Source organism: Haemaphysalis longicornis, unplaced genomic scaffold, assembly GCF_048455015.1.
Source record: "Haemaphysalis longicornis isolate Haplotype H1 unplaced genomic scaffold, Haemaphysalis longicornis Haplotype H1 scaffold_3, whole genome shotgun sequence".
NCBI lineage: Eukaryota > Metazoa > Arthropoda > Arachnida > Ixodida > Ixodidae > Haemaphysalis > Haemaphysalis longicornis.
Window position 1 is genome coordinate 49,198,475 of NW_027526335.1, and position 22,633 is coordinate 49,221,107.

General features: G+C 45.3%; 1 protein-coding gene across 1 annotated transcript in view; it reads right to left on the reverse strand.

Moving 5' to 3' along the window:
* Positions 1 to 3,329: 3,329 nt before the first annotated feature.
* The window catches only part of LOC144173244 (cytochrome P450 2A13-like), a 36,314-nt gene continuing 17,010 nt past the window's right edge, over positions 3,330 to 22,633 (reverse strand). The window contains exons 4-9 of the mRNA XM_077701741.1: positions 14,990 to 15,096; positions 12,524 to 12,828; positions 11,082 to 11,197; positions 9,226 to 9,484; positions 6,274 to 6,464; positions 3,330 to 3,971 (exon numbers count right to left, since the gene is read on the reverse strand). Coding sequence (XP_077557867.1) covers positions 3,796 to 3,971; positions 6,274 to 6,464; positions 9,226 to 9,484; positions 11,082 to 11,197; positions 12,524 to 12,828; positions 14,990 to 15,096 — 1,154 coding nt within the window. The 3' untranslated portion in view covers positions 3,330 to 3,795. The remainder of the gene's footprint in view (positions 3,972 to 6,273; positions 6,465 to 9,225; positions 9,485 to 11,081; positions 11,198 to 12,523; positions 12,829 to 14,989; positions 15,097 to 22,633) is intronic.

A 22,633-nucleotide genomic window follows, 5' to 3' on the forward strand; every position in this document is an offset into this window, starting at 1 on the left:
AATATGTGACTGGGGTACTTTGCGAATTCCCCTAATTAAATATCACGTGCCCTTTTCAACAATGTTTATAAAACATTCACGATTCAGAAAAAGTTCCATAAATGTTGCAGGGTCCCTTAACACAAAGAATGTTATGTAGAAATAAAGTGAACCCGGAGGATCTGATTTCGGCGGGTAATTTAAAAAGTTAAGCCGTGCGACAAACGCGAGCAGATTCGGCAAAGTTGAACCGGCTGTACAGAATTTATTCCTCGCTGAGGGGTTGGGATAGATTAATAATCGGAAGGTGTGTAAATAGGCAAAGAATAGAAAGATCAAATCATATGCGTCTAGTCCTGTTGATCCATGCGCACTTGGGATCGCTAAGTACAAACATCCATGCCATGCAATAGTGCACTAATTCCTTGCGAGTATGTGGTGGGCGGAAACAAGTTTGGCCTTCATTAAGCCAGCCCCCTGTACCCGATTCTTCGCGGGGTCCCGTCTTGCAGCTTATCATAGCTGCGCACGCGCACGCACTCACACAAGTGTACACGCACACGCAATCGTGAAAGCCCATGTTCTCAAAGGGGAAAAACAACTTACGCAAAAATAGGTGATAAACTTTCATGTTTCCTTTCCTTTTATTCTTCCACACTGCGCCCGACGCCCTTCAGAATTTATGACAAGATGTAAGTTATAAAAATACACAAACGACAATGTTTAGTGGTGCAAAACAAAGCGTTTCGTATTTGATGTAACGGATACTTGGCGCGGAGTCCTTATGTTAAAGGGGCCCTGAAAGGCATTTTGAGCACACTAAATGAACTAGCGCAATCGCTAGATTGGGTCGCCAACGTCACCTGTGCCAAGTATTACTCTTTTACGCGCAGCGGAAAGCTCACACTTTTGTTGCAAAGTTTGTCGCTTTTTTCTCACCCTTTCCTTCGTGTTTTTGGACGCCGCCATCTTCACATGTCTACATCATCGATTCCCAGATGTTCGTCATGAGCTAGACATCCTGCTATTGGGCGGCTTTTTCACGCACTTCCGCCAAAGAGATGAGTCGTCTGCTCAGCGTCGGCTCGCCGGCTGATCTGCCAGCGGAGTGCCGGAGTGCTTTGACATTTTACGACAAACGAAACAAGTGTAAACAAACGCTTAACCGTTTGTATTGAATGCAACACGGCCATAACACGACGTGGATTTTATCTTACGTGAGTACGTACCATAAAGAAAGTCCCGTGGCACTTTGGTGCAATCGCAGAGAACGCCCTGAGCCGAATGCCCGGGTTTGACGCGTACATTTTATTCAACTTCAAAACAATCCAGAGATGCGTTTCGAACGAACGCAACGTCACAACATGCGTTGCAAGTCTGAACCGCGATTGACAGACGATGAGTTGCCTCCTCCTGCCCGTCGTAAATACGGCACTCACCTCACACCCGGTTTGCGGGGACGAGCAGAAAGTCACAACTCTGGCGCGCAAGCGAGAAGGCTTTTAGCCAGGCACACTGCACATATCCCATGCGAGGTTGAGTGGTACGTCGTTCGAGAAAGATAATCCAGACCATGGGAAGCACTATCCACCCGCAGAAGTACAATGTCGCATTTCATCGCGAAACGAACGCGTCCACAACACACAGGAGGCGATGCACACACACACACACACACAGCTTCGGTCGCTGCATTGGCTTAGCTGCAAGCTTCGTTCGGACAATCAGCGATGCTACGACGATACAGAGCTGCGTGAGGACGACGTGCTAACCACTTCACGTATTTAAAAACACAGGGGCAAAGAACTAGGTTCATCGGAAGCAAAAAATCTTTCCTCCATTATAGTGCCTGAAATATACTGGCTAGTGTGCCGAGGGCGGGCTCCAGGCGGGCGCCGGGAGCGATGTACGCGACCATCTGCCGCTTGGGGCGCTGCCGTGCGGGAGTGTGCGCGTTCATCCGGCCCGAGCAGATCGCGCGGTTACCTCCGAGCTGCGTAGCAGACGGCAGCGGCAGAACTTTCCATTCCCGCTTGCGACGAAAGCGAGCGAAAGCGACGGGAATTCTGTCGCGCAACCAAAATTTTTCCCGACCATTCGACAAAAACGATCGTCGCGCGACAAAGCGACGGAATTCCTGCCGCTCTCACTCGCTTTCGTCGCAAGTGCGAACGAGCCTTTATGCGCAATCTCCGCCCCACATAAAACAAGCTCTTGCTTGTCGCCTGAGCATACGGTTGATATCTGACTACGTTACACTGTGCTTGCCAGTGTATTTAAACGATGTCACTAGGTTTGAAACGTACGCGCTCGGCGTGCAGCTTTGTAAACGCAAGCGGTTTCACATACGCACGCTATTTTGCTGCTAATAGAGTTTTAGTACAGCGTTTGTGGCCTTTGCATACGCTAAACGCTAAATTTTTGCGTCCCGCTACGTGACACCGCGATGGGAGTTTTAGTAGAGCGTCTCATCAGTTTTGCGTAGCGACACACTAATGCATACGGCGCCATCTGTCAAATGTTTTCCGAAATGTCTCGCCGGCTGATCTGCTAGCGGAGTGCCGGAGTGTTTGGACATTTTACGACTATCCAAACAAGTGCAAACAAACGCTTTCCCGTCAGTGTTGAATGCAACACATGGGTGCAGCTTGTCAGAACACGGGTTCTCGCTGATCGAGTGCAGCGTTGGTTTGCTCTTCGCCTTCACGTTCATCGCCGCTGATAAAGCGATCCGATCCGGCGCGTTTTGTGCACGGGTTCTGTGTCGGTTGAAAATGTCTTTTTTCACATGCCGCCGGTAGTAGGAATTACAACCACCGCAAAATAACACCCGGCACCAGCGGGGCCACATCTGAGACCGCGCTTTTTGGATAAACAGTGCGCGGTGCACCAAAGGGAACGAGCGCACGATTCTCCCCACGCGGCTGCGAGTTCGCCGCCGATACCAACTGCAGCCCTGCAGCTACGTACACCGCGAAAGGGCAAGGCCAGGCCGCACGCATGCGGCCAGGTCATTCGTTCGCTTTTCTAGCCTGTGTCCATGGTGTCTACAGAGATGAAAAAGCCGAAAGAGCTGGCCCGTAGCAGACGGCAGTCTGTGGGAGCGCAATAGCGGAAGTACGTCACCGCTGAGGAGCGGAGCATCATGGGAGGGGAGGCCAACAGCGAAGAAACAGTTGAAAGGAGGAGGAAATACGGCGCGGCGATAATTCGCAGTTTTTGATTTACGATTTCTCAGCTAATACTCATCGCTTTAACAAAATTCTTGCAGGAGGAGATTGCTAATACATTGCTTTATTTGGTTACATGTACATCCATGCATCGGCGGAAGGCATTTCAGGACCCCTTTAATTGCAACGGAAATATTCCTCCCTTGGCGCACTTTTCGTAGGCATGCATTATGTTGTGATGTTCCCTAACAAAACAACCTTGACTATGATGTATATTTAGAAATCTTATTTATCGCCAGCGGGGAGTGACGGCGAGAAAAATCTCAATTACCATTCAATACTTTCTTCAACTGTCAGTGTTCACGGCGATCAAAAAAGATTGTTAAACAGACATAATTGTGTACATTGTTTAGTTTAGCCTAACGGAACACATTTTATTTTTTACTTGCAGGAAATAGTGAGTCGTAAGACGTAGCTCACGGACATAAGACAGATCACTTTCATCAACTGTGTCTCCATTCGATGGCTATAGGACCTCAATGAGGAGATGGTACCAAATAACTGAAAGAAATATATTTCGCCTAAACAGTCTTACACTGGAAAAATCAAATAAATGTGTGTATTACGTTTAGGAACGTTTAGGAACCGCTCAACGGGGCGTAAATGTGAGCTTGTGGTTTTCGAGGTCCACCCATGGAATGTCGATGGCATTGATGTCATGGCTTTTCCCATCTGCGGGTAGGATGCGGTACTTCTGCAGGAGGCACGTGATATACAGGAAGACCTCAACGGAAGCCAGCGTCTCGCCGGGGCACATGCGTTTTCCTGGGTAGCACAAAGAAAGGCAATAGAGTTGGATTCAAATAATTGTGATGGACACATCTTCCACAAGATATCATTTGCCAGTGAAACAAGATTGGTCTTGCACTCGTAATGAACGTTTATTAATGAGTTAACACGCTTTGCCGAGTACCCCAGCTGCGAAAAGCGCCCCTGTACCCTGCTGTAAATTACCCACTTGGCGGTGTTGAGACATTATGCTGTCATAATGGTGTGAATGTCCGGGATTTGTCCAAGAAAATAAACCACAAAACAATGAACTAAGAAATCCCAAAGACCCATTTAATCTAAAGCCTTCACGTGATTAAAACAAATGCCAATAAACAAAAAAAGGCAATGAAATGTTTAACCAAAATCCGTCCAAAAGTATCAACCGTGTAACCCGTTGTGTCTGCAGAAAAATGCGTGATTGGCAATGTTAAGTAGAGATTGTTTCAAGGAACAAACGAATATAGAATAAAAAAATAAAAAAACGAAAGTAAAAATAAGCCGATGAAATCACAAAGGTATATCAAGGGTACTGCCAACACGCCATTATGACAAAAAAAAGTCCCCCCCCCCCCACAACACAAAAAACAAGAAACAGGCAAATATAACAAAATCACCAACATTGTAGCCGTTTGCATTTGCCCATATAACGCGCTTTTAGCGAACTGAAATCATGTAGTCGTTATTATATTGAAAATATTGATTATAGGCAACAAACTTGAGGACTCTTTAGCTTCGCCGTTAAGCGGGAAATGCGGTAGCGTTATCGCGCTCGGTGACGAGGTAGGCTCTGTTGTGCACGCCGGACAGATAGACGCCACCACATCCACCGCACGTGTATCAAGAGGGAGCACGCTACGGCGTATTACACCTTATTGCTCACGTCATCATATTCTCTAGCGACGGCCGCAAGTGGTGAAAACATGCTGCTCTTGCTTGCACGTCATCTCTGTTGCCGCGCCATATGATCTCGGGGCTTTCAGTTGGCTCCGCAAGGTGGCGCTAGGGGATTTTTGGCTCACGGTCAACTCCGCCGCCAAGTGAGCTTTTATGCGCCGCGGAGCCCTCCTTAAAAATAAGACCGAACGAAACTAAACTTTGCCCAGTTTCTCACGATATAGCGGAAGGCAAACTGAAGATAAAAGTCACCCGGTTTGGATAGTCACAGCCGAATTTGTGTGTGAAAATCGGAAGATGAAGCAATAAGGCTTCCGCATTAGTAGGCGATTCTGAGAATTTCTGTGGGATATTTTGTTTGTGGTGGTTCATACACGTCCTCCGTTACAAGTTTTTGCTTAAAAAGGAAAACCCAACTTCCACAGAAACTATATACAGCGATACAAAACCGAATACAACGGGGAGTTCAAATCCTGAGCAACTAAGCGTTTGTAAGGCCAAAACTTTTTTCAATACACGTTTTTTTTATGACACGGTCAAACAGAATTTACTACTGTCTACTTGTGAATATTTACGTTACATGTACCGGCCTATACTCTACCGGCTAGGACTAAACTGTTCTTCGTTGTCCTTATGAATTTTATAGACGATATAATGGTTGAGAAATCACATTCAACGGCGTGATGGTTCATGGACATAACTTGTTTATCTTTTATGCCTTCTTCTGATAAACTACTGTTGTCATTGCGACCGATCATTTACGGTACTTCCAAACGCAGGTTGTTGACTCTGATGTGCATAAGATTAGGCGATTAGGTTTGCATAATATTAGGAAAAATATATTCTGTATGTTAGGATGGTGAGCTTATTGAGATGGCGAGAGTTGTGCTTGAAATCTTGAAGAGCCCCATTCGGTTCTTTCCCTTCGGTTTTGGGAGTTCTGCTACACAAGACGTTACTGAGATGATATTTATTCTCTAATCAATGCTAAAACCATCGTTTCAGGGTTACTTTAAAATTTTGGTAAAGTCTTTAAGGCTCCTCGGAGTACCACATGGTGCCCTCCCTCCTGGTTCGTGCGTTTAAGAAATTGCTTGTAAATATCATAATTTAGTGGGGCTGATACATCAATTTTGTAGCAAAAGCAAGCTTAATTACGGACTTTGGTTTAATTTCTCTGACGTACCACACATTGGTGTATGCAAATATATAACACCGACACCAGCTGTCCTCACCTAGTGCACTTACCTATGTCTTCAATAGGCGGATTAACGCAGCAGACACTTATAACGGAAAGTATTTCTCAATTAATTACCATGTTAATCGTGCATGAGGGCCTACACTGATTCACCTGACTCAGAATGTACTGATCAAAATTTTTTGAAGTCTAGTGTTTCCTTACCGATAGAAAACGGTATCAAGTACTCGGGCTTGTGTTGGATGAGCGTTCCGTCTTCGTTCAAGAACCGACTCGGGGCGAACTTCGATGGATCCTTCCATAGCGCCGGATCGTTGTGAACTGCCCAAACATTAGGAATGACGGTAGTTCCTTTAGGAATGTAATAGTCGTCGAAAACAGTATCTTCCCCAGCTCTGTAATAGAAATGACAACAGAAGAAAATATTGTTAATCTTGACGGGAGGAGTTGTTAAAGGGACACTTAAAAGTGAAACCAAGCCGGCTTAACCCCCCGGTTACGGTACACAAGTTAATGCCGACAAATCATTTCCCGCTGCAGCAGCTGCTCATTAACGTACAATTACAAAATCTAGAAAGCGTGTTACGCCACGTCATACTTTTCAACTGTATAGGTGGTGATGGCACAATCATAAATGGTCAAAACGGTGAGCCGAAATGTTACCGCATAAGACTGTATGAGTTTTTTTTTTTTTTTGCAAAAAATGAAGGTAGGGGAATGTAAATTGAAACTAATGAATACGGTAACTTTCTCTGAGCGCGTATTGTAGGACGAAAAATAAATGATGCTATTAAGCATATTGGAAAAGATTGCCTCGCGACCACAGGTGGAAGACGATTTCATTTTGAATTTCGGCGGAATGTTTCGTTTTGGGCACAAGTGAGGTTAAACGATTTGTGGTGATAAACGCAATAGCTAACCTCCTTCTTTTGGAGTATATAAATACCACCACCAGCAGTGAAATTTCCACATTACAACCTCGATAAGCAAGGCCGCCAGGCTGGGCTTCAGCAATTTGGATCAGCTATTTGACCAACTTAGCGGACATTTTCGCACCTGCTCCTCAACTGCACAACCACACGGACGTTGCCGGCGGGGTTTAGCTTTTGAGCTCGCTCTGAGCACTTAGTGACGTAGTTTTCTGCATCCCGAAGAAAAAGCGATTACAATAGCATGATTTTGGCCTTCATTAAAAAAACGCATTGTTTGCGCCACACAAACGCTGGTAAAGGTACAAACGACGTGAAATTTCAGGAAAATATCAAATATTATTCAGCCCTTTGTGTCCAAATAAGGGTGGAAGTGTTGCCAAAACAAAAGTCTTCCTCCGCAACTCGTCATAATTTTGGATTTAATGCACTGGCATGCCTTGTGGGGTAGTTCCCAGCCGCGAGAAGTGGGGTGCTTTGTACTTGTACAAAAATGCCTATATTGCAGATATAGGTCATTCATTCTTGGTATGATGTACCTTTGATTATTCGTTGAGGAAATACGAAACCCTGAGAAATAAAATAAAAACTAAGGAATTCACGAAGGTCAATGTACTCCACCGCTCTACGCGTTAAGACCAGACAGAAACAAAAACTCGAAACATCGGCAGAAAATTCTCTTTAAAATTGCACCAAATCTGTAACTGCACAAAAGGCACTATGTCCGAACTATTTTACTATTTTACTATTGTAGCAGTCTAAACATATATTGCTAATAAAAAGCAAGACAAACTACATTAAAATGAAAATTAATCTACGAAGTCACATAAGCCTATCTAATCCAACTATCTCAGGCAATTAGGCACCATCAGAGAAATAAACATTCGTCAGAAGGCAAAATATGTGAACACCATGTATATCCACGGGAAAGACAATTTGCGAATACATTACCCACTAAAACAGCGTAAACACTTACGCGTTGTCGGACAAAAAAGCAACAACCAGAAATTCGAAACATCAATTAACGCAATTAGAAATACCTATCAAATCATCGTCCTTACATGATCACACAAAAATAAAAGCTCCGCCACAAACACACAAAAAAAAACGTAAACGTCTGTCTGTTATGCAACGCATTGTTCACGCGAATGCGTGATTTGCGAAGTTATGACGTTTAATAATCATAATAATGCAAATGTCTCCACTTGATAAAAAAACGAAAAACAAGAGCTATCGCCGAACTGAAGCAAATTTGCCCAATTTCGCTCACAATTGCCAAAAGCGAACCATAAATGACAAAAAGTCGCCTCTTGTGGCCACTAATATAGCCTAATGTCGCAATAAAATGCTAGATCAAACTAACGAAATCACGAAGATACACCTAGTTCGGCTCCCTCACGAAATTAAATAAAAACCTAAAACAAAGACACAAAATGCCTGCAAGGCAACAGAATGTTTGGGAAACGAAAAGGCGGCGTAAGAATTTGTAGACAATATTAAAACTTTTTGTACATTACGTGATTAGCGCAGGTTTCTGCTCATTCTCTTCCTGTCAAATTCCCGTGTGCGTCGGTGAATCATCCATGAATCACGTGATCATCCGGCAACACATGGCTGGTCGGAAGTCACCAACGACCAATCACTAACCCAGTATTCACAGTGGGTTAGACCCACTGGGAGGAAGCACACGAGCAAAATTACTAGCTTGTACGGGTTACAACAGCAGGGACCAAAATTTCTGCGAGTAGAGATCCCAAGAAAAGTACAGCTAAGACCTTCTTTTCGTGCTGTGAATGCGAAAGCATTAGTGCTTAATTCAATTGAGTGATCAACGTTTTTGGCGCTGGGAAGAGCAGAGGTGGCCACAGCGCCGGCAAGAAATGCGGAGTACGCGAGGCAGAAACGGCTCTCTCGTGGTTGAAGCAGCGGCGGGAGCTCGTGCCACGTGCTACGGAACCCCAGCAGAAGCTTGGCCTTCCCGTCCAAACGTGGGAGCGACCCGTGGTTTCATCACCCCCCCATGAAAAGGTGGGCATCGGAGTCTCTCAGGACCACCAATAAAGTTCCCTGTCTGTCTGCCTGTCTGTCTGTCTGTCTGTCTGTCTGTCTGTCTGTCTGTCTGTCTGTCTGTCTGTCTGTCTGTCTGTCGATCATTACTTCTGTGAACATCTCTCTCTATATATTTGTCCGCAAATTTCAGTAACACGTCAACCGCATGAAAGCTCACCCCCTGGGCACGCCAAGCGGCGAGGGAGTATTCCAGCGGTACATCTCCCAGATGCAGGCCACCGTGAAGGGCATCTTGTTGCGGTCCTCCCACGTGGGCTGTCGCTCTTGGCCCACCACCTCGTCGATCTCCTGCTGCACTCGAGCCTGCAGCGTGTCCGCGTTGTTGGCGAAGTTCAGCATGTGCCAGTGGATCGTCACGGCCACCGTGTTCGAGCCGGCGATGAAGAAGCTCAGCACGTTGCCCACGAGGAAGCCGGCTGTTAAAGATAAGGAGTGAAGTCACATTATATTTGCCTTTAAGTTGCATTCCAGCAGGTCTTGTTTGCTCCATTTATCCATCTTTCGAGATATCTGAGATCAGCAATTTTTCCTCATCCTCCTTATACCAAGCTAATAATTATGCAAGCTTGTACGTATACGTACGGGTTTTGAGCCAGAAGCACGGCCGCGATATGTGAGGATCGTCAGGTAATCAATTTTGGACAACTGCCGAAACAAAAAGCTCTGTGTATATGATAGAAAATTGTGGTACGTGAGATTATAAAAAGCTGGCTACCTATTTTGCAAGCATAACTTCTGTGCTGCTGTTCCACCATATGAAATGCAGAAGAAGGAAATATCTGGATAAAGGCTGTATCTGGATAAAAGGCTGGATAAAGGGCTGGATCAGGTTAAAAGGCTGGATGATATTTTAGTGCCGACCTTAGGCTTAGAAGAACAGCTGGCATTTGCTTCTGTATAGGTAGCAAATGTGCGCCTCTCTAGTCAATTTTACGCTTTTTGGCTGCTGTGATTTCGTCTATACGTGAACGACCGATGGTCCTTTCTATACCTTCAACCAAATGCGACACAGTCTTCACCTTATTGGCATACCTTATTTGTTTCACTACATGACACTGTGCACCACAGTCTTCGCATTACAGCGAATTCGAAAGTTGTTCTTGCAAGGGCTCTTGAGCCTCCTGCCAGAGTTAAAGCAACTTTGAGTGGACATGAATAAATGTTTAAACAATCATCGGTGATCGGGTGCTGCCAGAGAAGGGTCGCCGCGAAGTACTTGAAGTTAAAAAAGTATCAGGAACATGTGTGTTCGCAAACCTTTGTAATGTGGCCTCCAAGAAAAAAATTCGATAAATTTCTTGGATTGCTTCGAAAATGGGCCTGGGGTATTGGTCATCAACGTGGACATCAAAGTTTTCTTTCGCTCGGATAAGCGCAGGTCTTCGCGTCTTTTTAACAATACGCCGATGTCAATAACGTGTGAAATGTTCTGCCCATGCCAGCATTGTATTCATGATTCGTTTAATTTTTTTGTTATTCCGCTAAATTTCCATGGCAGCGAGCCTTGCTTTGAAAAATCTTGTGATTTGACGAAATTCATTTTGACATTGTAAGACTTGTGAGGCTCATTTCTTCGTAGAGCGAATGCTGTATCGAAGTTGCGTAGCACTGTTACCTAGTGGATGAGTGTAGATGTGGTAAAAAAAAACTTACTGCTTCCGTATAAGACTAAGGAGTGTCTCAACCGTAGCGCAGATCGTAGTGAACTTCAAGTATTTGATTTCAAAACATAATAGCTCAACGCACGTTAAGGATGGCCAGTTGGTCTAAATTGATCCGCAGGCGTCCTCTACCAAGTGCCTGATACCCAAAATGCAGCCTTCGGCGACCCAGCACAATTCGAGCTTTAAAGTGACGTTCTAATATGATAATTCATAGAATATAGCAAAAAATTTTAAAGGCCTTGATACAGTAGGCAAAAGCGCTTTATTTTGTGAGGACCAAGAATATTAAGCTATTCAAGCATTCCGAGACCAAAAAGTAAAGCGCAAATTTATAAGCATTAGTGCTTACGCAAGAAGTTTGAAGCGGGGTCAGTTTCGTGCTCCTCGATCTTCTTCAGGTAGCCGTCGATGAAGTCGCGGTTAAAGTGCTCATTTATGGTTGACTTGTGCTGCTGTACTTGTTCCCTGCAACAGAACGCCATGGAGATGCGCTGTCACAAAACTGGGATCACGTATACACATTAAACGAACCGAGAGTACAATATATTTCCTAGTTGAGACACGAGCGAAAATTATATGCTCGAAAATGAAACAAAGCAAAATTTTCCCAGTACACACAGTGTTACTAGCGGCTGTACATGCCGAATACGCTTCGGTAAAAGAGGCATAAAGCGTGCGCGCGCATTGTTCAGGTGCGTATACTTCCATGATGCCTCTGCAAGTAAAGAGCGACGAGCGTGCCATTTGATACTACCAGAACACCCTATACGCTCCCTGGACACTCTGTCTTATGAGCACTGGGACTTAGGTGCGTCGCCCGGCTAACTCCGGCTCCCGAATAGGGTGTCATCCCAGTGCTCGTCTGTCGCGCCGTACTATTTTCGTTGTGCTATATTCATGTTACGCGTGCACCAAGGAGGCCGTTGTGAGATTAATGAAGGCTTTGTAATAAAGAACGCACGTCAACCGTTCTGATCTGGACCATCCTGGTCTCTAAATTCATTTTTAGTGGTGAAGCCCCTCAGGGGCTGGTGCTTCTGGCGTCTCCTGTCGTCATGGTGATCATCGTCTCATGTAATCACAGTACTAAAACACCGGGTCACTCGTTTACGCCTCGCGCTACAGACCTTCGTGCTTAAAAGACAAGAGACCTTTACAGCAAAGCAGTATACCTCCACCTCCCAACGGTTTAATCTCCGTTTGCAAAAGCACCAAGGTGGCAAGATTACACTGCATGCTTCGCCCTTCCCCAGGTTTCACGTTAGCGGAGATGGCTCCTCATTTCTTGGTAGAGCGAATTCTGTATCAAAAAAAGCGACTCTGCCAGATGCTGCTCTTTTTTCTGTCTTCCTCGCCGTCATCACTTCTTTCTTTCGGAAAAAATCTGGTGCTCGCAAATGTCGAATAGTGGCTTCACGGCGTCAAAAGAAAACGTCGGGCTCGTCGTTCGGGTCACCAAAAAGGGCCCTTCATGTACTCGCTGTTTCAGTGGCATATTTTACTTTTTGGTGTTTGGAAACCACCCGGATCAAGAATACGATTAGTTGGGTGAGTTGATGCAAATTTCGTTTGATTCAACGCAATTCTTACGTGGACAAACGAGAAATATATACGGGCACAGCATCGTTTACAATTGCGCTGGTGTCAGTTAATTTTCTCGATCGACATCATCTCCGGGCAGGGGATTTTTGATTAATAAATAAAGCATAAAACATTCGGTTGGAACGACAGATGAGGCGCCATATAGTTGGTATTACCTTTAAAGGTGGCAATGTAAACGACAGTGCTTACTTGGTGTATTCTATAAACTCCTTGAGCTTGGATATAATCACAGTCCGGCGCATAGATGGAAGTTTGCTGAGAATTTTAAGCACGATTGGTGGCAGGCACTCTGCAAGCGCTCCAGCACGGACGGCCTTGAGAAGCACGCGGAGCAGCTCGTCAAGGTAGCGGCGACGCGGGTGGTCGAAGGGAAAGCGGCTACCGTAGACAAGGGCTGCGATGTTGTTGGAAGTGCTGGGTAAAAGGTAGTCCTGGATGGCAACGGCGCCTCCTTTCGTTTCTTCAAGCTTCTCCACCAAGTCATTGCACTCCGCCTGTTCGATAGGCCAAAAAAACACTCAGCTTTTAGCACAAATTCCAGTTCACCGAAGATGACCTCTTGCACCCAACCGTATCTAAATGATCGAAATCACCTTGCCTAGTGTTCGGGTGAGACGTCACATAATTACAAAAAAAAAATTAGAAATAGAGCCACCAAAGCTTGGCCATACAACACGTGGAAGGGATTAGGAAGGAAATGAGCAGAGAAACGTCATTATGTTATAGCAGTTATGAACCTGCATGATCTAAAGTGCTCAACAGCATATACTGCGATGCCCTGCGCTAAGCCGAATACATCACCATTTAGACAAGAACCGGCTTTCTGGGCAAAGTCCAACTACAGCGGGAAGCAGGAACCATACATCAAAACGCAAACGCCGAGGACTGCAGCCTCTAGAATTCAGCACAAAATTCAGAACGCTTAGTGTTTTGCCCCGAAGTCATGACGGCCATCAAAGAGGACATCCAAATCTAGCTAAAGGGACACGCAATCATCCACACCCTCCGCATCGAAATTCCTGGAGTCCACCTACAAGCAGACAGAAAAAGCTGCAAGTATACGTGCAAAATCTGAAACGAACCAGCGATCAAATTATGCACATTGTTAGGAGTGTATCATTAAGAACAGAGGAATGAAATACGCAGATACTATGTTTGGTCGAGGCATTCTTTTCGAGAATAACTTACATCGCCTCATACCTTTCACTGAACAGGGGCGACTTAAGCCTCACCAATACGCATTAAAAGGAAGTCAATATAAAATCCCGTAGGCCTGCAGATTAGTCTGTCCCCAGACAAGCTTTTCAGAATGAGGCTTCACAACACCGTAGAATGTATCAAACATCACCTTTTGTGTCCTAAGGCTAGGCTTAGTGAAACTAAAGGAAGGCTAAAATTCTCAAAATCTGGTGCACGACCGTTGACGAGAACCCGCAAGGGGAGGTTTAACACCCCTTGCTCCAGTCAATTGTTACTCTTAGTACAGGAGCATAAATACGGCCCATCATGAAACCGCAAGAGCAGCCGGAGCCTGAGAGCTGAACCCGGACTTCGACAAAGACCCCAACACGTTCCCGCTCAGAAGAAAGCCTTAAGTAACGTTGCTGGGATAAACAAAAAACAGCCTCCAAGTGAGCGCATACATCAAGATCACGAACATCACGGAAGCCGACAAAATCCTATTGCGCCGGCCCTCACACAGACGCCGGCACACACAACTGTCATCGACTAATAGTAAGCATATAGCAACTACCTATTGGGTTGGGTGTCTCCATGGACACTCAGGTTACTCCAACACAGAATGCTAACAAAATAAAACCCAACAGTGCGGGCACCCGATCACGTCTCCATGAAGGGCAACGAGTTTGCCCACCTCCGCACTTGCACTACAGGCTGCGGAGGAGGACGTGGAGTACTTCCCTGTAACACTCTCAAAGCAATCCCTAAGCACTATCCGCTAAAAAAGACATCACGTCTGCACCTGCCCCCCTACTCTCTATAGAGCTTCAACCAGCCCTTCGCCTAGTTATAGCTTTACAATCCCTCCACCACACGAAACTACACACTATATTTCTGGTGGGGTACGCTGGAGAAAGTAAATTTTGTGAGGAATTAGGATCCCACCACCACACAATAGGGGAGTGTGACATAAGCTCGGGTGGATGCAATCATCCACAGACAGGACCAGCCCTCGCTCTCTTGCGTTGTCTCTTCTGCGCTTTTATTGCAAATACAATAAACCCAGGTGGCCAGCAGTAGCTTTTGTTAAGCCCCCTTTTTTTCTACAACGGACCCTTTTTCTTTTATCTCTGCTTCCCCTTCTCCATCTCGAGCCTACTTCTTCGCAAGACACAAAAGGAAGCAAAGTGCTATTTGCGTATGTATATGTGGTGCTGTCTGATCTGCGTTAACTTTTATTGCGAATTCATTAAGCATAGCTGCAAGTTTTATTTAGCGGCCGCAGAGCGCGCAGTCCGCTATTTTGATGGGATTCACTAACAGAATAACTAAAACTATTGCAATGGCAACGTTTGGTAGGCACCGCCGTTTTTACACCAGTCGCCGTTAATTCAGGTGCCGCCGCATCTCTGAGACTTCGAATTCGTAAGTGCATCTACAACATGAACAGAACAAGCTAAAAAACTCAGGAATCACCTTCACGTGTGCCTCCATGGAGGTCTTGCCGAAGCCGAGGTCCCGCAAGACGTGCAGACAGAACCGTCGGTTGTCCGCCCATGCCTCGCCGTTGAGCGTCGCGACCCCTGGCGATAACGAGGGGCAGCAATTGAAAAATTGTAGTGTTTTTACCAATGGTGGGAATTTATCGTCGGGTTTCCTCACTAGAAACGCTTGCACGAACTCCTATCTGAACCGACCATATCTAGGGAAATCCCCAAGGGAAGGGGGGGGGGGAGAAGGTTTCTGCGAAGAAAAATTTGTCATCCAACTTAAGTGCACCGGTACGGCTACTAGGGAAAGATACACAAGTTTCTTTGAAAATTCGCAGCTGAATAAAAATATTCTCTGAAGAAGAACTCGTCCTAGAATGCGTCTGGTAAAGGACAAAAATTTGTGTCTGAAGAAAAATTTGTCCTGGACCAGGACCAATTTTTAAAAACTGTGAAGTTTCAGGAAAAGTTGTATAGCATTCCTTTTAGCAGTACGCCTGCATTTCAGGGCGATGGGAAATTTTTCTTCGTAGATCATGTAAATATTTATAGTCCGCAGATATACTTCGTTCCAACCATTCGTTCCTAATCATTTTCTTACTTATTTCGGTTGATTTTAGGGTCTGCATCATGCGAAATCTTAGTCAAGAACGGGCCTGTCCGAGTAGTACTATTTAAACTGGGACATGCCAAATGCACTTTAAAGGGAATGCAGGGTGAAGTCAACGCGAAGAGACATTTTGTTTAAATAACGTTCAAGTAAAAGCTCCAAGCACATGGGGGTAAATATGTTTAAACAATGACCGGCTTTATAGATAAAGCCAGTCGTCGTTACACAGACACGCGGCCGTGGAGAGACTAGTTTAAAGTATTTAGTGTAATCTCACGTGCGAATTCGAGATCAGCGTCAGAGCGGTAGGCTGCCCCTTGGCGATTCTTGGTTTAGCAGGGATTATGCATGTAGGAATTAGAAACGACATTCAGGTAGCACACAGTTCGTCCCAGGTTGCCATACAGAGCTTTACTAGCAACTAGGTTTCATGAAAGTGAATTATGAGAAGACAAACTATGCTGACGACACGTACTTTGGTGAAAGATATAGCTAACGAAATAAGGACTGTAAGATAAACGACCTAAACCCACGCTAACGCTTTATATGTAACATAAAACAACACTTAACTTTTATATACAACCTAGGCTCTGAAAGGCGCTCCACCCTAAGTTTTACGGGTGGTTCTATGCGAAGAAAAGGCCGCCGTGGGTGCGGTTCACCCCAACTCTCCAGAACGACCAATAAGCGTGGCCAGCTGTGCGAATTCGGCGAGTGCGACTAGAGCAAAAAATTGAATCTGCGCTAAAACAAAAAAGTACTTGCACGCCTTGCGCTGTTGCCCTAACGCAGATTGAGTGAGTGGTATTATACGTTATTTACTCCAATCGCATGCTGGGCCCATTAAATCACCATATTTCGCATAGTTGGCAACTCTGGTTGGTTTTTCTGAGGCGTCGGGGTAAAGCTCACCTGCGGCGATTTCTCAGATTGTACTCATAGCGTGACGACACGAACACCAACATCACTGCACACAGAGACTACACACACGCTTGCGAGCAGAGCGCCGAGCCACGCTGCTCAGATCACGTTATGCCAACAAGACACACGTGCTCTTGTTCTTGTTGGATTTCCATTTTTCTCTCAAAAGGTGAGCTGCTGTGCGCACGCCCAGGCGTCGCCTAGTGACGGAGTCGTGCTCTCGTCTTTCTTGCTGGCTTGCCTGCTTTCGCTATTGTGGCTTCACACAAAGGATGGGCGTTTCACAAGTTGCAAAGCGACCTCTTTCTCGGTCAAGTACCATTCCCTAGTTATGGCGCAGAAAAAAGCCTCTGTTCAGGGTATTGCCCCCACCCACCCCTTCTATTTACAGCCTTCCTGCCCTTGACGCTCCAGGAGATGGTTATAAAATATTAAGGCGATAACCTTAGGTGCTTCATCAAACGCGAAATCTGACCGTCGTTGGCGTCAATTTGAGTGCTACCAAAGTGGTCGCCGCGGAGAAAAAAAAACTGAAAACAGATTTTGCTTCGCGTGAGATTTGAACTTCGGTCGCCAGAGCAAGGGTCCAGTGCGTTTTTATTGCTCTAACTGAACCCTTGCCATGAGAAAAGAATTAGCCTGGTGCATCTCAGTTGGTGATTAATTAATAACCCGCCTTTAGTGGTATGATGAATGCATTACTCATTGATTAGTAATTAATTGTAATAATTAGAAAAAGCGAGATTAAAGCGGTTACAGGCAGATTGAGGCAGTACAAGATGAATTAAGATGGCTTTGGGTGGAATATTGAATGATTATGTAGGCATTAAGGTGGACGAAGCTAAAATAAGGGGGGTTAAGGTTGCTTTCACCACTTTAGAGGGGAACTAATATGAGCTAAGGTAAATAAAGTGTATTAAGATGGATTAAGATGCTTTAATTACGCTGAAATTGCGTGGCCGTTACGTCGACGGGGAAATGTGCATAATAACCTGTCACAATAATCCTGTAGTCTTTATCCTTCAAATCACGCCGTCGTCATCATCATCATCATCATTATCATAATCATATCCACGCCCACTGCAAGGCAAAGGCCTCTCCCATGGATCTCCAATTATCCCGTTCCTGCTCGAACTGCGGCCAATTTATCCCGGCAAACTTCTTCATCTGATCTGCCCATATAACTTTCTGCCGCCCCCTGCCACGCTTGCCTTCTCTAAAGATCCACTCTGCTACCCTTAATGACCGACGGTTATCTTGCGTTCGCCTCACATTCCCTGCCCACACCCATTGCTTCTTCTTAATTTCTACTAATATGTCCTTAACACGCGTATGATCTCTGAACCACTGCGCTCCCTTCTTGTCCCTTAATGTTACATCCATCATATTCTGTTGCCTTGTTCGCTGAGCCGCCCTCAATTTCAGTTGAACCCTTTTAGTGAGCCTTCAAGTTTCTGCCCCGTATACGCGTAGGTGAACACCGGGAAGTCAAAGAACGTAAGCAGGCTTAAAGGGGCACTGACACAAAAATTTTGCATCTTGTTTTTTTGTTGCGATAAGTAGCTAGTGACCTACTTATAACCTGTAGAAACCTCATTTGCTACAGCGTGCGACGGTTGTTTAATTAGAGGCATTTTCAATGCGGCCAGTCGCAGTTTCGGTTCCAGCGAGTGCCGCGAAACGATGGATTTTGTGTGAACAAAGCTGACCACGTGAACGTCGGAGGGATGTCACAGAGCAGAGCCGCCGTAGCACTGTCGAATCCGCATCGACGGCAGTTTCTGCGAATGCCCCCACGTACTGATATCGTGAGGCGCTTAATTAAAAAGCGACCGTAGATGTGACGCAGGCGCTGCGAGTGCAAATGCTACCGCGGCTAAAGAACGACGCGCGACGCTCGAGACGGTGGGTGGCAAGACGCGCGCTGGGAGCAGGCGGCCGGTCTGCCTACAGGTCCGCCTACAGATGTGTTCGGCTTAGCACTGCGGCGGATATTCGAGTGCCGCTCTCGTAAAGCAGTGCAGATGACAATTTTAATGCAACCCGCCATTGCATCATTAACTCCTTTCTCATGTAAGCCACCATGGTCGGGACTTGGGGACGATTTCGTGCAGCGGTAGCAAGCTATCACTCGAGCTACCTGCGCCGGCCTGGGCCACTTCGCGGCCGTGGCCGCCGCCTGCATAGCGACCGTGCGGCTAGCTCAGTGGGCTTTTCGTGCCTCCGGCGCGTTTTCGCATCCAATGGTAATAAACAGTAATAGAAACAGAGTGCTTGGAATCGCTGTAGAACTTTGGTCGCGGCCAGCTGCCCGATGAGCTGACGAAATCACGGCGCCTCCGCTGCCAACGATCGGGTCGTTCGTCCTCGAGAGCAGAAGCTCCGCCCTCCGGCCCTCCGATTGGAGCGGCGAGCCGGGCGAGCCGGCAAAAAACGCCGGCAGTGCGGAAGCGGCAAACACAAACTCGTGACGTGTTTCGATGTTGTTTATTTACACAATAACCTCGGGATGTCGATTGCGCGTGGTCCTCTGCTGGCTGCTCGGTTGCGTTTCGCACACTTTAAAATTGATTTTAAATATGTTCTAGGCTGTATTCGCCGCTGATATTTTGCAGATGATGTATATGTGTTCCCACCAATCTATCTCCGAAGTTATCTCGCCTTCAAAATTTTGTGTCAGGGCCCCTTTAAGTGTCCCGAGAAATTTTTCGGGCCCCGTCCGACCGCAAATGTTCCTTAGTCACGCATTTGAAGTCCGACGACAAGCAATTGTTCACGGTTCGTTCCTAAAGAGACATTTGCACATGACATCTTCCCTCCTGCAGCCCGGTGTTGTACCGGGAATAGTTTATGATCTCTTAGTTTTGACGTAAGTAACAAGTTGCACATCTAGTTTGTTTATATGTAGCCCCCCCCCCCCTCCCCCCACACACACACTTTTGTACGTGCAGTCCCCGACGTGATACGAGAGAAATGTCAGCAATGTATATTTTTCGAAATGCCTTGCGGGACCATTTGATCAGAGGGAGCTTATTTAAAGTGCGCATTCACTTTGCGCCAAGAAAGAAAAATAGGCTCTGAAAGCAGACTCCTCTTTCTTGTACATTATGACGCAAAGGGCAACTTAGTGCACGCCTTCAAAATGCTAGCTTCTAAAATCAAAGCAATACCTCCCGATAAGCTGCTACAGAAAATATTGTACACATCAGAGCATTTTTAGGAATCCTCTCAAATTTGGAGCTTCGATTGAGATTCGAAACTGTTGTTATTTCGGTGAAATTACCACCCAAAAGCAGGCCCGCTAAGTAAAGCTGCTTTGATAAATGCTTACGGTAAAATTCCACAGGATACATGTTTATTTTTAAGCAGGCAAGTTTATGCGAAATGATTCCTAGCCAGTGATTCAAAACTTGGTTTTCGTAAGGCTTGTTTCATAAACTATAATTTTCCACTAGCTTCTTATTTGTGAGTGTTTGTTGCATCTAATAGCCTTGTATGATTAAAATATGTTAGTGCCGGTGCAGAGGTTATTGTGCGAGCAGTGTTACCGTACAATGGAAAGAGCGAACAAAAAATGTATATTCAAAAATCAAATTTCCTATCAGTTTAATGACGTCCGTAGTTCTTAATCTTCATACCATCAAACCACATTAATCATAATAATGGTGTCACAAGCCTTAGTTGAATCTATGAGCAGGCTTCTACGTTTCAGTTAATATCTATAGATAGTTGATTTTCAAGGAAGGTCATGTAAGAAAATAAGAACAACGCATATTAGGTTTTAGGCGTTCGTGTTTGGCGTACGACCGAACGCAATATCGTAGGGCTTTTTGGTGAACCCTAAAAATGGCAGACCTGCGCAGTGTCAGTTTCAGGCTGTCAGATATATATGATGTAAAGTTCTGTATGCATAAAACCCGTATAAAAGCGAAAGATAGCCGTGGGATACGTGTGGGAAAGGTAAGACAAGTATGAACAATAGAGGAAGGGACGATTACATGCAGACAACGTCATAAATTATAGTCAGACACGCCTGACAGGCGAAGTTATCAAATGGACAATGCAGATACAATGGTGAAGCGGTTGCATTTATAGGTTGCATTTATAGGTTGAATTTATAGGTTGCATTCCCGGCTGGGTAAATTTATGAGCCGTTATACTATGGGGCCATTCTCGCTATGGGGATTCAACATTCCTTTGGAGTAGCTCAGTTGAATTCTTTTATTGTGTCGTCTCAGTTAAGACACCTTTCAAAAGGGCTCAAGTGATCTGTAAACATTGCCGTATAACTAGCCCAAATTGCAGTCTCGAGTCTCTAGGCCATGTTTCGACAACTCTCGTAGCGTTTACGCGACTTTATTCCCTAGAAAAATGAATTCGAAAATGTTGTCCTCCTCTCTGCATCCTCCTCACCAATTTCCTAGGACGTTTCGTGTGACACACCCAGTCAGCCGGCGGACGGCGGGTCGTCGCAATTCGTTCGCTCAGTTGAAACTAAGCGACGGAATGCTTTTGGCAGGAAGAACTAAGCCAGGAACGCTTGTGCATCCTCCTCGCCAAGGTTGCTCCCATTTTCAAATCCAATAACAAACACGCACCCGGAAATTATCGCCCGATTTCTTTGACGTGCATATGCTGTAAATCACTGGAGCACGTTATTGCACCTAACGTGTATAACCACCTCGAATCCAACAACTTTTTTTCGTCCATCAGCATGGTTTCAGAAAAGGCCTGTCATGTGATACACAACTGTTGGAATTTCCAACTGACCTACGCTCTAACATGAATGCTAACTAACAAACAGACTGCATTTTCCTTGATTTTTCAAAAGCGTTCGACCGTGTTGCTCATTCCCGCCTCATTTCAAAATTATCTGCCCTTTGCCTGGATTCTTTAACTTTATCATGGATTCGGAACTTTCTGTCCATGCGCCAACAATTTACCGTGGTCAACAACTTTTTTTCACACCTCGCTGATGTTACTTCTGGAGTTCCGCAGGGCAGCGTTCTGGGTCCGTTACTGTTCCTGATCTACATAAATGACCTGCCCCTCAACATTTCATCACGGAAACGACTCTTTGCTGACGATTGTATTATATATCGTACGATTACTAGCATTAACGACCACCTTTCGTTACAAAATGACTTAAACATAATCTACAATTGGTGCAATACATGGCAAATGTCACTTAATTTGAGTAAATGCAAAGTAATATCTTTTAGTCGGAAACACGATAATTCAGATTTTTTTATTCTATCAACCACAGTGCAGTTTCGCAAGCCGCTTCCTATAAATATCTGGGTGTTCATCCAACATCTAATCTCTCGTGGAGTACCCACATTTCCGCCATCTGCGCAAAGGCTTCTAAATCACTGGGTTATCTGCGACGAAATTTACGATGCGCACCAGCCCTTGTCCACAAACATGCGTATCTAACCTTTATTCGTCCACAGCTAGAATTCACGTCGGCAATCTGGTCCCCTCACCAAAACTACCTAATCGTCCAGCTGGAATCTATTCAAAACAGAGCCGCCAGATTTATTACACGCAAGTATGACCGTCATCTCAGCGTTACCCAAATCAAACAAGAGTTATCACTTCAGCCGCTAGATACCCGTCGCACTATCGCGTTATTATGCCTTTTTCATAAATACATAGTTCGCGTTAGACCTAACCCGCTTCCTTTTAACGCTCCAGTAACGCTTCCTTTTAACGCTTCCTTTTAACGTCACGACGCCTTCATAATAGTCATAGTTTCACGCGCACTTTTGGCAAGACGCTTGCTTTCAATTCATCGGCATTGCCTCGAGCAATCATGCACTGGAATGATCTTCCTGACCAAATTGCATCCATACTTAGTCAAGATAGCTTTACCGAAAATCTGCACCGACATTTTTCTTAGTAATTGTGGGATGATGAATTGCCAGAATAATATTGTTACTGTTTATGGGTGTTTTCCACCTGGTATTTGAGTGTTTTCTGATGTTTTTGATTCCACAAAAACCCTGTGCGTTTGTGATAATTGTCTGTTAGAAACATGTATGACGTGTTTCATTTACGTCTGTAAGCCGATTACCAAAACTTTATATTGTGTACTTG